Source organism: Columba livia, chromosome 7 (assembly GCF_036013475.1).
Source record: "Columba livia isolate bColLiv1 breed racing homer chromosome 7, bColLiv1.pat.W.v2, whole genome shotgun sequence".
NCBI classification, from domain to species: Eukaryota; Metazoa; Chordata; class Aves; order Columbiformes; family Columbidae; genus Columba; species Columba livia.
The window spans coordinates 11951803-11968614 of NC_088608.1; the positions used below are offsets into that span (position 1 = coordinate 11951803).

Below are 16812 nucleotides of genomic sequence, written 5' to 3' on the forward strand. Positions count from 1 at the left end.
TCCGTAATTTATTGCAAGGCTAACGGGCAGCACTGTAATTCCTGACAGCTCCAAACCCTTGTTCTCCAGGACAGTTTGTTTCTTATGCACTCCCTTTGCTGCTGCTTTCCCCCTGCTCTTTCTGGATGAATGGACCTGGGCTGGTGAATATCTATATTGCTGCCTTTTCCCTTGGTACTTTAACAGCCTTTCACTTTTAGGACTTGCTATTGTTGAAATTTGTAAGAGGTTTCAGGAACTTCACAGCAGAAAGGCTTTTTCATATAAGTTGCCTTTTTTCTTGTTGTTCCTTCCCCAGCCTGGAGTATCTTACATATTCATTGTCACACCGGATACTCCAGCTTTACATTTGCGAGCTCTGGTACTTTGCTGCATCCAAAAAATGGGTAGACACCGAACAATACCTACTTTTTAACTTATTTGAGGAGAATGCTGTGAATCTGCATAATGGTCTCACACAGAAAGTGCTTTATCTTCACGAGTTAGTGAGTCAGTTTAGGGGTATTCTATTGGCAAAAGCTTTCAGAGAAATTATGCATGGTAAATTAATGAAGGCCGTCTGAGGTATTATTGTGTGTGAATGCACATGCCATTAGAATCAATGGCTGGCTGAAAAAAGTTAACGGTCATTAAGGGACTGTTAAAAAGGCCAGTGGACACAGATTTACTCTCTTGCAGGGCTCTGGCTGGGTTAGGTGAAGACAGAGATTGCTATTTGCCTCCAGGCCCCAGGACAGCCCAGGCTCTGTGCTCTCCAGTCCCCATTCCTCTTGGATTCTGTCACTGGCAGATTTACAAGAGCCTGCAAGAGATCCTCTTCTGAGCAGGTAAAGACCTTTGCATCACTTTTCCTTATTTTATAAGTGGCTGGTAACAGAAAGTCCAAGTGGATGTGCTTGATAGGGCCTAAAACCTCTGACAGTCTCTGTGGGGGTGTGAAACTGAGCTCTTTTTAATGGAGAAGTTGCAAAAGTTGTTTGGTTTTGGATGATGCCACCCTGTCTGATGGTTAGTCTTTAAAATATTGCTCATCTGAGTAGTGGGGTGTTGTCTTCAATTTATGTTCAGATAGCAAGAAAATAAATCAAGCACTGTGACAGATCTAACCATTAGCCAATGAAATGGGAAATGGAGCGCTAAACACCAGCCACAGATTAGACAACTGTGTACCATTACTGGCAATTCAGCGGTGCATTTGTCGTACACAAAATATAAGTGACGTGAGCTATTTCCTGGGCGCCTATATGCCCCTGGGCTGTGTCCTTTCCCTTGAGCACTGGAGATTTTTTTTTTGTACATTGTATTTTGAATGCAGTGATTCTGACAGAAATGAAATTAATGGAGAAAATTAATGATTTGATATCTTCTTGCTGCTGCCAAAAGAAATATAAAAGACTCTTTGATCTGGGGGCTTTAAAAAAGTGAGCTGGACCAGTTACTGATACTTACTTACTGACCTAAGTAAGTGATAAAGCGACTGTGTCAAAGTTTAATTAGTCTTGATCAAGATACGTTTTTAAGATTTAGACCTAGTGGCCTTTTGAAGAAGAAAGGCTTCTGGTTGTCATTTATGCCACAACATGTCCTTTTATCTTACTTTGTGTGTCTCCAACAGGAACAATTTTCATTTTAGAGGAAAAGAGAAATAGCTTATTTGATGGAGATTAGCATGGACAAGCTTACTAATATTTGAAGACAATTTCTCTGTCTTACCTTTTTCTCTATTACATATCCCACAGAGATTACCTCAGACTGCCGTTGTTAGGCATTGTTATTTATATAAAGATATGTAATGTGTTTGTGCTTGAGCGGTCATCTGTAACAGGGTATGCAATTTCAGAATGTAGAGACTGGCAGGAATTACTGTGAAGAATTGCTTTCCAGTGACAGCTTTATCCTGCCCGTAATATGTCATTGTGTGTGACTTTCAATTAATCACGCAAAACCAAAACATTGCGTCTGGCGACAATGGTGTGTCCATTAATATCGTGAAGTCTCGGCTCTGAGCACAAGTGCTGTCGCGGTCCCCTGCCCACTTGTGCACTTCAATCAGTAAGTGTTAACTCAGGAGGAACATTTCTCTCTTCCCTTCTCCCCCATCATCCATCGTCCATGGCGATCTGTTAAGCTGCAATCCATAACGTCCCGTGTCGCTGTAATGGTCTGGTGGTGTGCGTTTTTAAATGATTGTAGGAATTTGACTTTGTCTCCCTCTGCCTTAACCTTGGTGTCTTCAGTGGCTTCCTCCTCTCTGTTTTCATATCGGGAGTGGGGAGTTGGGAGAGAAAATGGAACAGTGACAGAATGGATTTTGGAGATATTTCACAGGAGTTTAATGTTGCTCTTTGAGGAAATGGGGGAGAGAAGAGGTAAGAGAGAAACCATTACTGGCAGACAAAATGCACTGATTTGCAAATTTCCACGAAGAAGCATCCTGCTGTTGAGCATAACTGGCTCCATAGACTGGAGCCTGCCACGTGCTGGACCTCATTGGTAAGCACAACGGAAACCTTGCAGTAATTCTTCCTCTTGCTCACTCTCCCATTTATAATAAAATTGCTAAGTAATGTATCAATTTAACCAAGTCCCCAAAATCTCATTGTGTTTTACCGCTATATCTATATCCTGAACGGAAATATAAAGAAGCACTTGGGTGCTCTGTGCTTCGGCTACAAAGAAGGATACTCTGGTCCCAGCCGCCAAGTGTTGTATCCAGCCAAATTCAGGAATAGATTCTCACTCCACTCAAAGCCCTGGTCTTTTTTTCGGTTGATTTATTCTGAGTTAGTATTGAGGTTTTACACCTCGTGCAACATATTTAATAATGATAATAATAATAATAATAATAATGATAGCAGATTGTAATAAACATATAATAATAAATAGGAAGCCTGGTAGTGATTAGTGCCAATGCTTTTCTTTCTCTTTTTCACCTAAGAAGGAGATGAACTTAATTTTTAAAAAGTGCTTGGCTAGACAGTGTCAGAAGAATATGAACATCCTGAGAGCTGCTTTACAGCAGAACATGGGCATGTTAGATGAAACAGAGAAAACTCAATTTTTATATCTCTTCCCATGGATTAATACTGTTTGCGAATTTGTGACACATTTGACTGGTTGCCTTGAGAGGTGAGCACTGAAAGAGGCATTTGTGTTAGTCCTGGACTTTGGCAGTGGTATGTTGGGTGCGTTGGGCTGCTTTCACTTTGTGGAAATAAAAAGCAAAAGTCTTTGGGATTCTGAGGAATAACAACAAGGTTCATAGCTCCTTGGGGACTTCTTCATGCTCTGGCTTGCTGAATCTCCTCATTGTCCCAGAATTATGAGCCAGACAATAAAACAATAGTTAATCAAGGGTTTATCTCAAGCATGGTTATTCTGGGGTAAATGCAGCATTATACCAGTGCCATACAAGGTTCTTATTACCTCTGGGCAATGTGACTTCTTCCAGTTGGCAAGGGTATTGGTTTTGGTTCTTTAATTAAGGCTAACACCATCTATCCTGCTGTGTGAACAGTAGATCTGACAAGAAGCTGAACTTGCTGAATTATATAAAATAAAAAACGCCTGCCCTCGCACAGACTTGAGGGCATCCAGTACCACAGCAGGTGAGCTCCTGGCTGATCCCTGGTGGGTGCAAACCAGCGCCGCTCCATAGAGCCATTTACTGCCAGGTGGGGGCCAACGACTTACATCAGGCTTTTCCATCAGGTGAAGGCGGTTGGTGTGTGTGTGTTAGCATCCAAGTGCACACAGGGGAGGCCTCCAAGAAGGAGGGTTTGTAATCAATTTCTCATTCCCAAATTATTTTTCCAGGATCCCCACAGTATGGTGTTTGAGTAACAGAATAATTTCCTAGCTATTAAGTGCCTGAAAATCAGCAGTAATTAACTCAGCACAAATTCTTCTCTTCCTCTCCCTCCTCTTTGCTCAAAAAACAAACAAACCCCGTTTCTCGGCAGAGGAAATGCAGATGGAAGCAGTCCCTTCTGCCTCAGTGCAGTCGCGTACAGACTACATCTTTTTCACCCCTTTCAGTTCTGTGAATAACATAATTGCTTTGTTATCCCTCAGGGGATTTGTAATATTAACATTGGTTAATGCCATTAATTCAAGTTTTTACCATTAATAAAATGGCATTGCTTAAAATTAAGCATTACATTTCAATTAGTAGTCCATCTAAGACTTTAATAGTCTGGAGCATTAAAGTGATATTTTTTTTTAATTTCTTATTAATTTTTTATTGTATCATGCTAATTTCCAAAGAGTGATTGAAAGCCCAGCTGATACAACGAACGACCCTATCTGCCATGTTTCTTGAGGGAACTTCTTTCTTTTATGACATTATGCAAAAAGGTCACATTTCCACAAAGCAGGAATCTGTTTCAGTCACCTCCTGAATTCGTTATCATCCTTTTTACTTTTTAACATGAGGCACATGATATACAGGCACCCCAGGTGGACATGTTTAAATTAATCTAGTAATAATTGATTCAGAAGAGATTTGGAGGACAGAATTTGCATAAAAGCCATAATGAGAGCAAATCCTCCAAGGCCAGACTGAACAGCTAAGTCCCTGAATAACTTATATCTCCTAAACTAATTTGGTTATATATGCAGGATGAAGGTGTGGGGGCTGGAGTGCCATGTGATTGGAATTCATTACAAATAATTCATCTTTTCCAGAAAGCCTGGCTTCGGAGTGTATTAAAATGATATCAGCCCCCAAACGCTTGCTCAGACCCTGCCACTGGGAAGATGATGATGAAGTTTCTGTCCCAGGGCTTGTTTGGGCTATTTAAAGCATTTCTGAGGAGGTGAGCTGGCACCTCAGGGCTGGGGTGTCCGCGGGCAGGCTGCTTCTCCCGCCTGATGGGAGGAGATTCTAATGTCCTGTTTTGGCTGGACATCTGAATTTGTCAAAAACATGAGTTTGCAGGATGGTGTGGACTTTCAGTCCAGATATTTTTCCCTTCTATTCCAGCAGGGAGCTGCCTAGCTAAGTCTTAGATCATAGGGATTGTATTAAACCCTGGGTCACCTTGGTGTCTTTGGGATTTTAGGGAGAGGGACACCTTACAGGATGGGGGCTGTACTGTGTCTTGTTTAAGTAAAGTAAATCTATGGACAGTGAAAATGATGAGTGCAGTTCATTGAAAGAATGCACTAGAAGCTTTTTGAAGGTCACCTGTCCTGCTGCACTTTCTCTTTTACTAAACACCGTTTTTTGAGAAAAGCTGTAAAAGAATGTTGCTGTGACCCAGCATAGTAATACCTGTGTTCTTAGGCTGGTGAGCTTCAGTTATCAGGTAACAGAGCACCATGTTCCTGGTATTGAGGAAGTTGTGTAGGATGTTTGAAGGAAGAGGAAAATTCAGGTCAGCCTTTTCAGAAACCGTTGATCACCAGAAATTTTTTGGTGGAAAATTAATGTCGCTGTTGTTTTCAGCAGATGAGGAATCAGTCCCTTTTTGTTCACACACGAGAGTCAGTAATAACCTGTTGTTTGTGAGCTGTATATTTTCTGCTCTGCGTCCCTTCAGTGCTGTCCCGCAGCCGGGCAGCTCTGGGAAGAGCCGCTCTCTCTGCAGTGTCCCAAGTGCAAGGCCAGAGCTGGGCAGACCAGAGCAGCCCTCGGCTCCAACGAGGGCGAGAGTTAATAGAGCCCAAGAGGTAACTGCTGCTGCAAGAAATATGAGAAAAGCTGGGCAAGGCAGGAGAAAAAAAGAGTCTGCCTGAGAATTATTATTTTGTCTGTTCAGATTTGGGGCATATGTAGACCGTTTGAATGCCTTCTAGCCAAAGGTTTCCACATGATAAATGATGCTGTGTGGTGCAAAGATGATGCAGTGAAACATATTCATGTTTCCAAGCAGGCTAAACTTGGAGTTGCACTACAATGATGGTTTGTGCTTGTTCTCCTAGAGTTACAATCGAACTGTGAGTATGTGTTATGTGGCACAAGGTAATCACAAATCTTTGACAAAAACAAACAAGCTGTGGCTTCTGTCTCCTGCATGGACAAACATTAAAAGTTCTCCTCATCCTGTTGTTGGAATGTAGCAGTAGAGGAAGGAGCTGCGGGGAGGGATGAGATGGGTTTGTGACGTACAGCAGCTGCTTTGGACCGTGGCACATGCGGCTGCGTGAGTGATGCAGGAGGATTTGCGGGATGAAGCAGAAGTGTGGCGGGTGGCAGGAGCTGTAGCCCTGGAGACAGTGCCGGAGTCTTTAAGCTGGAAAAACAAGGCTCTAGGGAAAGTCAAGGCCATATGTTATGGCTGACTGTCAGGCGGAACGTTGATTGGTGTGATGATTTCATGGCTCAGTTTTAATCTGCTGGAGACTTGAATCCTGAGATTGCTTCAGGTCAAAGGAGAATATTTTTTTTTTTTCTTAATTTCATCTTCTTACTGTTTTCCCAACTGTGCAGTTACAGAATCACCACAGTGGCTGTGACGTAGTTTGTCAGGATCACCTGTCTGCTTGACAGAATCTGGGACTGCAGCTGGACCTGACTTGCCCTCATGGTGTTGAAGAGAGTTATTATACCAATCTGTATTAGGTCTGATACAATTTGGAACTATTGTTGGTAACTTCTTTACTGAAAATCCCATGGGATGTTTCCAGTGGACCTTCTAATTAGAGCTGAATAAAAAACTAGAGTCAGTAAAACAACAGTTAGTACTCTGAGAAGTTAAAAATTCAAGAACACTTACAGTTTTTGTATTGAACTGTGAGACAAAAGAAAGCCCCGTACCAAAAGCATTTGGAAGAGTCAGGAGGAATTCACTTCTCTTTCTGTCTCTACCAAAAACTGCCTGCAGTTACCGGTGACCAAGTCACAGAGTTGTGTCATGCCTCAGTTGCCCCGGCTGTAGTGTCAGAGCTGCAGCAGGGAGGTGGGTGAGCAGGAGCACCGCACCACTGGCAGTCCCTGCAAACAGAGGAGCGTCTCCAGACTGTCAGGCACCAGTGCTGAAATGATATTGTCTGTGCAGTGTGCTGTTAGGGGCTGTGACTCTGCTAATTTGCAGATTTACAAATGATTCACATGTTGTGCAGGGGAGCAACTTAAAGCAAAGCTGCTGTGTTAAGCATTTCTACAACAGGTATAGGCTTAGGACATGGGTCTGTGGGCTTCAGTACCAAACCTCATACCAGAAAAAGCTCTTGCAGCCAGGTGGTGACTTGCAGTAAGTCTGATGCTGAATCTACTGTATGTGCATTATGTGGCTGATCTGCATGTAAACGGTACGCCTGACACCTTGGATTTACAGCACCCATGCAGAGGACTCTACATCACGTGTACAGAGAGAAAGGCGAGTGCGCTGTGGGGGATGTGAGCCCTGGGCACGCTCCCCTGCTGCGGACAGGGCCTCTGGAATAGTTATTCTTGATGTCTTGCTGCTGTCTCCTGAGCCCTGGGCTGGGTCCTCTCCTGAGCTGTGTTACACTCATTCATCCTCTCCTTTTGATGGAGCATCCAGAGACTTTGACTGAGAGCCAGGAGCTCCTGATTTCTAAACTAGGCTGCAGTAAACTTTGTGTCTAAATTGCAGTTGTGCTGAGTACCATAGCATTCGTTGCATTCTGCTGTTGTGTTGGTCTCTGCCTTCTCTGTGTTTCACAGACATGAAAAATAATTCCACAGTCAGTTCAGGTCCCAGAATTACCAAAAATACTTCCACTTTGACATCTCTGTTGACAGCCTCTCAGAGAGACCATTCTGTGACCAGCAAATAGAAGGTCTTCCCATCCCCACTGTAGAGGTAGTCTTCTAGAGAACAGGGCAGGCATACCACTGGGGAAATAAATGAGTGTAAGCCTTCATTGCCAAATGTGATCTCTGGATAAACAGAAGACTTCAGACACCGAGGCACCTTTTCACAAGTGCTAAATTCATACCCCGAACAAATGCTAACAAAACTTCTCACGTCTTTATATTATGTGTAGCCAGTAAAAAAAAGAGATCTAGAGCCCTCTGGGGAGACCCCCTTGAAGCCCTTGAGGACGCACTCAATGTGTGGTCAGGTTAGCTTGATTCAAAAGCAGGTCTGAGTATCAGCAGAGCACGTATTTATTTATGCCCACTGGGTCTGGCAGGAACCCAGCAGTACAGTATATTTTGCTCTGTTACACAGACTCTTATTGTTGAATCAGCTTTTTTTCATGGGAGCTTTCTATAATAGGTTCCTGTTCTGGAGGGGCCTCCCCTAAAGGTGAGGAAACAGTTCGGTTTCCAGGACCATGCAGCCGCTGACTGTGCTCTGAGGCCAAGTAACCAAGTGGTGGCTGATAGTGGCTCAGCGAGGGCAGGTACAAGGTGGTAAAGAAGTGGACTGACACCAACCAGTTTATTTTGTACCAAGCCATTGTTAGAAGTTTTGCCTCTGTTACCTGATCTGAATGAGTACATCCTATTGCATTTTGTAGGTTTCATTTGGGATCTTGACCAGTCCTGGATCGCTTTGAACAGCAATGAGAAAGCACTCTAGCAATAAAATGCTCCAAAGTGCACTGTCAATCTTTTGTGGGAAGTACTCCTAAGATCAAACTGCAGACTATTACTATTTGGCTCTACTACAGGCTTCACAAGCCATGAACCTAACAGTATATTAGGTTAAACTGATTTTTCCTTTGCAAAGAGTTACCTGAATTGTTTAAATAGATAACAGAAAGGTTGCAATGAAGTGAGCTGTGCTGTGAGATCTCGATTGTTTATTTCTGGTGGACAGGCTGTTGTGATGCTGCAGCTGGTGTCTTGCAGACTGCAGGGCAGGAGCTCTGGGAGTGCCCAGTGGTTGGCACGGAGCTCCAGCTTCTGCTTTGCTGCAGGAGAGTGTATTATCAGCACACTCTTGTGATCCACCCTGCTGCTGGATTCTAGGGGTTTTTTAAAGATAATTCTTGGATTATAGGCATGAAAATGTCGTCTTCCTGGGGTGCTGTGAGAGTGAGTTCAGTGTGTGGCTTTTAGATGCTGTTGTAGTGGTGTCCGTGGGAAACTGGGAAGCCCTGAACAAGGTGGGCACAGGAGAGCATGGTGACACCCAGCCAGAGCCAAAGCTGCAGGTGTAAGCTGTTGCGAAGTTAGAGGTGAACTCACTGATTCTTCAGGAGACTGTGGGGTGATGTAATTAAAGCAAAACAAGATCTCTTCACAGATTCTCGTTTGGACAGCACTTTGGCCATTCCCATAGGTTTTCCCCAAAAGAACATAGATGAGAAAACCTCATTATGCAGGAGCCCAGTGTAAGGGTGCACGTGAGGTCTGGCACGTGGACGTGCAAGCGCAGCGTGCTGTGTTTCAGCTGCGGGACAGATCCGTCTCCCCAGCGCGGGCACGGCTGAGGGCTGAGTGTGGCCAGGGGCAGAAGGAAAGATTGTGCCTTTTCTTTGACAGTGTGGAATGGCCCTTGGAGCCAGTCCGGTAGGACGAATTCCAGCTGGTGAGGGTGGGAGTGGAGGGCAAGGAGCGGCAAATGAATAAAGGACCGTGGTTTTGTTGGCCTTGGAGTTTTCTAGGGCAGAGCTGTCTGTGCCAGCCTGTCATAGTTGCATTGCTGAGCTGTCCTGCTTTGTAATGTGTATATTTATTTATCTTATTTTTCCAGTACTTTCTTGAATATTTTGATGTCCACCTTTTTCCATTGCTCTTCTTCCCTCTGGTATCCCATTCTAATAAAAAGTCAGCTGTACCAAACACAAAAGATCCTGAACAGAAGAATTAATGCTTTTATAGGAGGTTCCTTTTTTAGTCTTTTTTAAAGGCATCTCTTTTCTTTAAAATGAAAGATGAAGCATTTTCTTTTATCCTTAAACTTTACTGTCACGTTTTATTAAGTTAAAATGATAGTTACAGTCAGAGGAAAGCAGGATATGAATTCCTGGTATAGCCATTTTTAAAGTGTGCTTTGTTTTAAAGCCCTGAAGATTGATTGAAGGTATTTTTCTTTTAGACGTGGAGCTTTAGTCAAAGGGGGCCTGATCTGAGTTAGCCTCTGTAAATCAGGATTAGTTCCTGTGAAATCAATGGAGTTACAATGATACAATACAGGGCGAGTTGGAAAAGACTCATGCCCCAAGAATGAATAAGGGAGGGACTGTGGGTGATCCCCTGAATGCTGCACTTGTGCGAGGGGACGAAGCCACAAGGCAAAGCAGAATTATATGCTGTCCCTATCGGGCTGCTGCAAAAGGGACTGGGTGAGAAATGGGCCAGCGGCTGTGGGTCTGTGCTCACGTGGGTGCTCGGGTTGCAAATCTCCGCAGATCTCTGGCTCTGCCCAGCAGAGCAGCTCTTGGCCCATGAGCTTCGAGGGCCTGATTTAAGAGACAAGAGGATGGTGGCAGAAGTGGTGCTCTACAAAATACCTCTCTCTGGAGCATATTTCACTGGATCCAATGGAGCCTGATTTTGTTGGCCTTTCTTTGGCAGAGGGCCAGAGGGATTCACTGTGTGCAGCAGAAGGGAGGGAGATGCCCCATTGCTGGGCCTTGGCCCTGTGCGGGGGCACAGAGGACAGGCTTTTGTGAGGGGAGGACAGATACACTTAGACAGATAATCTTATTGGGCATTTTTATCCTCTTTTTTTTTTTTTTTTTTTAACATGTCTGCATTGTGGGTGCAGGGGAGATAACTAAGATGGTAAAGATAGATCAAGATGAGCAAATAAAGAATTGAAAGATATGTCCTGTCTGAGATTTGAGTTTAACTGAGGATTTGAGCTCTTGTCTCTCATCTGCACTGAAACCTTGACAGCTGATTTCTTGAGCCCTAAGCCATTTTGAGCAGAGAGTCTAATAAGAACAACTCTTTTTATAGCTTTTAACTGTATCTAACCGGCTTAATGCTAGGGCAAGTTCCAGCAGTGCAAACCACCACTAGCCTGGGCTGTGCTCAGGATGTGCAGTGTTTTAGCAATCTGGATGAGCACTGGTCATAAACTCTAAGCCTCACAGGGAAAATCTGCAGCTTGGGCAAAATTGGAGGCTTGAGTTTGGCCATCTCCAGTAGAATTAAAATGTTTACTCTTAACTAGCTGCTGGACTATCCGAGCAGTTACTAGTTTGCTCTTGGCATACAAACAGGATACTGCTTCATATTTGGAGTATTTTTTATTTTTTTCAGAAATAAAGTTGCAGCAGTTGTCAATAGCAATTACTGAGTTAGAGTCTCTCTTAAAATATTGAGGAAAAAAATGAGCAAGGAAGCCTTGGGAAGGGGCAGGTTGAAGGAGTAACCTCTTGCCATGCTGTCCGCTGTCTGAATCTTGTTCAGCTGATGCTCTAGGGCTCTGGTGTCTGTCGCCCTTGGTCAAGCTGGCATTTATCCATTGACTCCAGTAGACACCAGTTCATGGCTGCATATGACACTGATTTTGTGCAGCTTCCCAGCCCCTGAGAGCTACACACATTTGATGGATGCAATTGGATGTAGGAGATAAGGGACACAGGGAATGATACAGGTATTTTTTAATGTTTCTCCTTCATCTTTGTTTGATCGTCTATTTCTACTTCATATCAAGTTTGGATCCATTATTTTCATGCACATTTTGGATTTCTCTATGACAATAAAGAAAAAGAAGATGGAACTTTACCCCAAATATTGGTTACAGCTTTCTAAGGAACATTGAAGTCTCTTGGACTGTGGTAAAATCTCCCAGGAAAAGTGGCAGAAATCCAGCTACTTGGCACATTTTACAACTAGTCCAGACAAAACACTAGTAAATGTACTCCACTTTGGCACAGAATAGGCTGTGGGATGTTATGAAGCTTTCCTGTATGCAAGTTCATATAATTTCATTACCTTGATGACTGTGAAACTTGAATTCACATATCTGCTGATTCTAGACCACTTAAACCTTTAGAGGAGTGTGGGACCCTACCGTATGTCTTTGATTTAAGAATTTTTTTCACCTAGTTTGAGATCATTGTTTGGTTGCATAGTAAATGAAAATGGCCATATTGGCTCAGACCAAAAATTTGTCTAGTTTAGTACCTTATTTCTAAGATTAGCCAGTAGTGACTTCACTGGGAGGAGTAGAGCATTCATCATGTGAGATTTCCATGACTGTCTCTTCCAGTTTCCATTAATGACATCTGACATTAAATTTCTTTTGCCATTTGTGCATATCCCACAAGAACCATCACCCATCTAGGGAAAGTTTGGCTTTGTCTCTTTTGGAACTTGTAATGGATCCGAGAGCTAAACATAATGCGTCTCCCTAGGGTTCACATCTCTGTGCTGTGTTTTACTTCTGGATCTGTACTGAAAAAAAACGACAATCATTTGAACCAGTGGCTGAAAATATAATCTGATGCTTCATCATCAGTAGTTTTCATTACAGTGTGAATTGCACAACATCTCCATCATCTTGAGATGCCACAGTGCCCAGCTGTATGCACCCTGCAGTGTGCTTGTGCTTAATGACTAAATGCTGTGCTGGCCTTAGCTTTGAATGATTTCACATCTCTTACTTCTGCCAGTCCCATTTTTTTATTTAACATGATATTTGCTGTATTTTTTTTTTTTTAAGAAAAAAAAAACAACAACAACCAACCCTGCATAGCTAAGTGCTGTAGAACCTCCTTTGGAGAACTGGATGGGGATTTTTACACATCCCTGCATAAAATCTTCATGTATTTGGGGCTGGAAAAAATGTGAAATGCTGTAATCTCTCACTCAAACAAGTCCCTAGAGCTATCCCAAATCCTGAATGCCAATGCTATTTTCAGTCAATGGACGCGCATAATGGATGCACTGGCAACTCATCTTTATGCCAGTGTTTAAAATCACAGAGAAATGCAGATAAGAATAAAACATAGGATCCATCTTTCAAGCCAGCTGTCTCCCATTGCTGCTGTAAGCAGCCTCTTGTTGCTCCTGTGATCCACAAAAACATTTGCGAACTTCTTCCAGCTTCTTGATGTTGCGATGTCCCCTATATTTGCAGTTCACTCCATACCACAAGCCTGTGATTGTTTCAGTGCCTCATGTTATCAGCCACCAGCCTGGCCACTTCAGCTCACCGAAGGTGCTTTGGAGACTCTGAACAAAAATGGATACTGGGCTCTGCAGGTGTTGACTGTTATGCTGCCTTTATGAATCACTACACCCGCAGGATTTGAAAATCTCATTATGAGTGAATTCAGTCAGAATCAGCTTTATCGCTAGATAAGACTTAAGGCTAGGAGACTCCATTTGTTTGAAAACACGTGTTTGCAATAATTTAACAAAGTTACATATGCACATCAGTAAGATTAAATTTGGCGACACATATTTTCCTAAGCTGCAGCAGCATCTTGGGGAGCTTGTGGCGTGGGCTAATTAATCCTCCATCTCCTGCCTCAGGCCTGGTTGACCCAGGGGAGTTTTTAGAGCTATATCTTTTCTGGAACTGTTGTTAAAACCTGCTCACGTAGGAAAGCCATGACTTTCCCCTCTCCTAGGCTGGAGAGTGGAGTCTCCTCCTCCTCGGCTCTTGTGACTGGGAGCTACAGCATCCCATGGTAATGCAGGCAATTGACTCACTTCTCACCATTCTCCCCGTTAAGAAGTTTTAATTTTTATGTTACCTTAATTAGCACTTTCCTAGCAACACCTTTTAATTGGCTTTTCTTGTTTCAAGACATTTAAAACAGCAGTGCTAAAATGTATAAATCTCCTATTAGAACAGTATTAATTGCACATGTGTTTCGGCGATGACTGATGTTGGCCTTTCCTTAGCGATCTGTCGAATGTAGCATGACGTTTAAACACACACATCAGGAAACTGAGGAGGGAGGTGTCCACACTGGGGAACACATTTACGTCTGGAGTATTTGAGCTTTCGTGTTGTCAGCACTGGCCATTGCACACCGGCTACTGTATAAGGACATATACCCCAAAGCTACACAGAGATGTATATTTAAGGAGCTGTGCACTTCTACTCTGCTTGAAATTAGAAGCCCAAATACAGTTGTAAATTGTGCAGATTTTTGTTAGGTGCTGTTTGTGGAATATTATGCTGAATATTTAGCACAAGTGGGATTGGTATGGAAGGGAAACCTCCACCCTTCTCTACCCATGTTACGCACTCTGGATGAGCATTCGTCTTTCTCAAAGTGGAATTATTTGTATTTCAGGTATCCTCCCTGGGCCTACCTTGGAAGCTAGATCTGCAACCGCCCTTCAGTCATGGTTGTTTCAAGATTAAAGGCCATCTCCCTGTCATTGCCAAGCCTTTTTCTTCTTGCTTTTCATCTCTCGGCATCACAGAATGTACTTGAATACTCTGAAGTTGAATATCAGCAATGTGTCAGGAAAGAGCACCCCACAATTGCTTTTGAAGGTAAGAGCTTCTATTCCTGTTTCAAGTTCCAGTAGGATGATCCATTTTGAAGTCCTTCCTGGTGGTGTTATGGATGATGGTTTAGTCTGTGCTGTTTTCCTTATACCTGCCATCCACAGGCCACTGCAAGTGGCCTGATGAATCATATTCCCTTTGATGCTTTACAGTGTTTTAACTCTGAGGTTTCACAGCAGTCAGTTAATTCTGGCAGTTTTGGTACTACTGGTCTAACAATCCCAATTTTCAATTCTGCTACAGGGTCCTTGTAATCTTGTGCCACACTGAAACTGTTTCCATTTCTCTACCTGGAATCAGTAATGCTTATATACCTCACCTGGCTGGCTGGATCCAGACACTTATTAAGTGAAAAGTGATAAGAGAATTTGAACATACTTGAATGCAAGAGAAGTAAATTGTTTTATAATTGCAGGGAGTGTCTGATCTTTGTTGCTTGTTTTGTTTTGGTTTTGTTGTGTATTTATCACCTCTGCTAGTAATTTTTCTGTCTTTCATCTGGGCATTTAATTTGACAAGATCTGAAGGAAGTGAGAGGGGGCCTTTGTGCTGCAGCATCCTGCCAAGTGTGGGCAATCCTTTTACTATTCTTCTGGAACATGGAATTTCTGCTGTCCTTATCCCAGTTGGATTTTCCATGAGTGTACATGTACTCCTAAGTTGCTGTCTGCCCAGTCTGTCCACTTATCCACACAACAGTTTGATCATTATATTGGTACCACTATTTTTTTCTGTGTTCAGCCCAGACTGGTGTGTTAAGCTCAGGGTGGCAGCATCATCAGCTGCTGAATCTCCTTGCTAAAAACGGTTTCCTCCTAAATGTTGAAATATCGATCTTGGTTTCCATTTAAGGCTTTGCAATGCATCTCCAGTTACATTCTTTGCTGAAGGCAATTAAGTACCTTGCAATGTGTCTCTAGTTAGGTTCTCTGCTAGAGGCAATTTAGTTGTGGTTTTGTGACCTTTGAGGTAGGGTTTCCAGGAAGAAAGTAGTCAAAGGCTTCCTTGCTGACCTTTCAGGGTTCTTCTACAGAGCTTTACTCTTCTTCACACAGGAGGAAACTCTTGTCTCTTGATTTGGAAAGTGTGAGAGATTTCTTGTCTGTTTTCCATTATCTGTGCTTTAAAGGTTTAAGTGGATTAAAATAAATTAGCAAAATCTTTAAGCCTACATGATATGGCACTGGCTCTAACCTTGCTCCAGTGGAATGAGTAAATAAACCTTGATTTTATTTGCCAAGTAAGTCTAACCATCTGTTTGACTGCGGAGGGCTGAAAGGAGAAACCTGTGTGCTTAAAAATGTGCTGTAACTCAGTTGGGTATTTAAATAGATAATACAACCATGAGGATGCAGAAAAGAGAAAAAATGTGTGCTCTTTCTATTAGCCAGGAGCACCAAACTTTGAGTTTACAGAGGGTGGTTTAGCAGGATCCAACACTGAGATCAATCATTCTGCAGGGAATATTAGAGCCTTAATTCCTCATGTTGAGGAATTGCTGGACATTTTTTGGCACTCAATATGTGTGCTCTCTGCAGAAGTGATGGCTACGTCAACACACTCATCGTCTGCCAGTTTGCTTTGTTTTAATCAGGCATGAATTTTTCACAGAAAAAAATAATCTCTCCTCCCCTTTCACTGTTTTTGTTCCCTTCCTCTCTTTAATGATAGAGGGCAAAAACTGGTGTGAGTTAATTAGAACTTCACAATTATACAAAAGAAATAAAGATTGAAATTGCAGGCACATCAAGAAAATTACCTAGATTATAATTTGGGTCTCTTAAACCCAAGTTAGATTCAGAGTTTTGGCTTTTTCTCAGCACTTGTTTCCTCATGGTTGTTCATGATACAGTTTAATGCTATATTTTCTGCTGCAAAACTCATCTGGAAAATACAGAGGAATAAAATTAGAGGCACCTTATTTCTACTGCACATAATATTTAAGTTCTATGAAAGAGGGATCAAATCTCCAAAATACATCTATCATTTAATAATATTGTTTACCTTAAAGCTGTACCCTGCTGGGATGCCAGCACAAGCAGGTTTAGGCTGCAAGGGGAGACAAGCAGGGGAAGCTGCACCTTAGGTGCTGTTCTAATTGCCCGGAGATGTCTCTGCTGAACATTGTGGCTCATGGGCTTTCTGTGGGTCTCCAAATGCATTGTCCCACAGATCACCACCCATGATACAAGAGGAATGATGAGCCAATGACTGAAAATGACCCCAGCAGCAGCCAGGGAGAGGATTATGTTACACCAGCCATTTTCAGTAGATGGGCAGTAATAATAAATAAGGCCCCAGACCATTCAGTCATACAGGATACATTAATTTACTGCCAGAATGAACAGATTAACAAAACAATTTGTGTTATGAAGGGCTTGAATAGCTTCTTGTTCATAGCCTCGCTAGCTGGGCTTCTCATCTCAAGACACATGGGATATCATAACATGTTTATTGTTCT

General features: G+C 42.7%; 1 protein-coding gene across 10 annotated transcripts in view; it reads left to right on the forward strand.

Moving 5' to 3' along the window:
• The window catches only part of SEMA5B (semaphorin 5B), a 269944-nt gene that overhangs the window by 120482 nt on the left and 132650 nt on the right, over positions 1–16812 (forward strand). For 9 of the 10 annotated variants that reach the window (XM_065070521.1, XM_065070522.1, XM_065070523.1 and 6 more), the window contains one exon: positions 14131–14336. In XM_065070521.1, the coding sequence (XP_064926593.1) occupies positions 14183–14336 (154 nt within the window). In that variant the 5' untranslated portion in view covers positions 14131–14182. Of the gene's footprint in view, positions 1–678; positions 828–14130; positions 14337–16812 lie in introns of all 10 variants that reach the window. The other variant, XM_021300946.2, reaches the window with a different exon arrangement.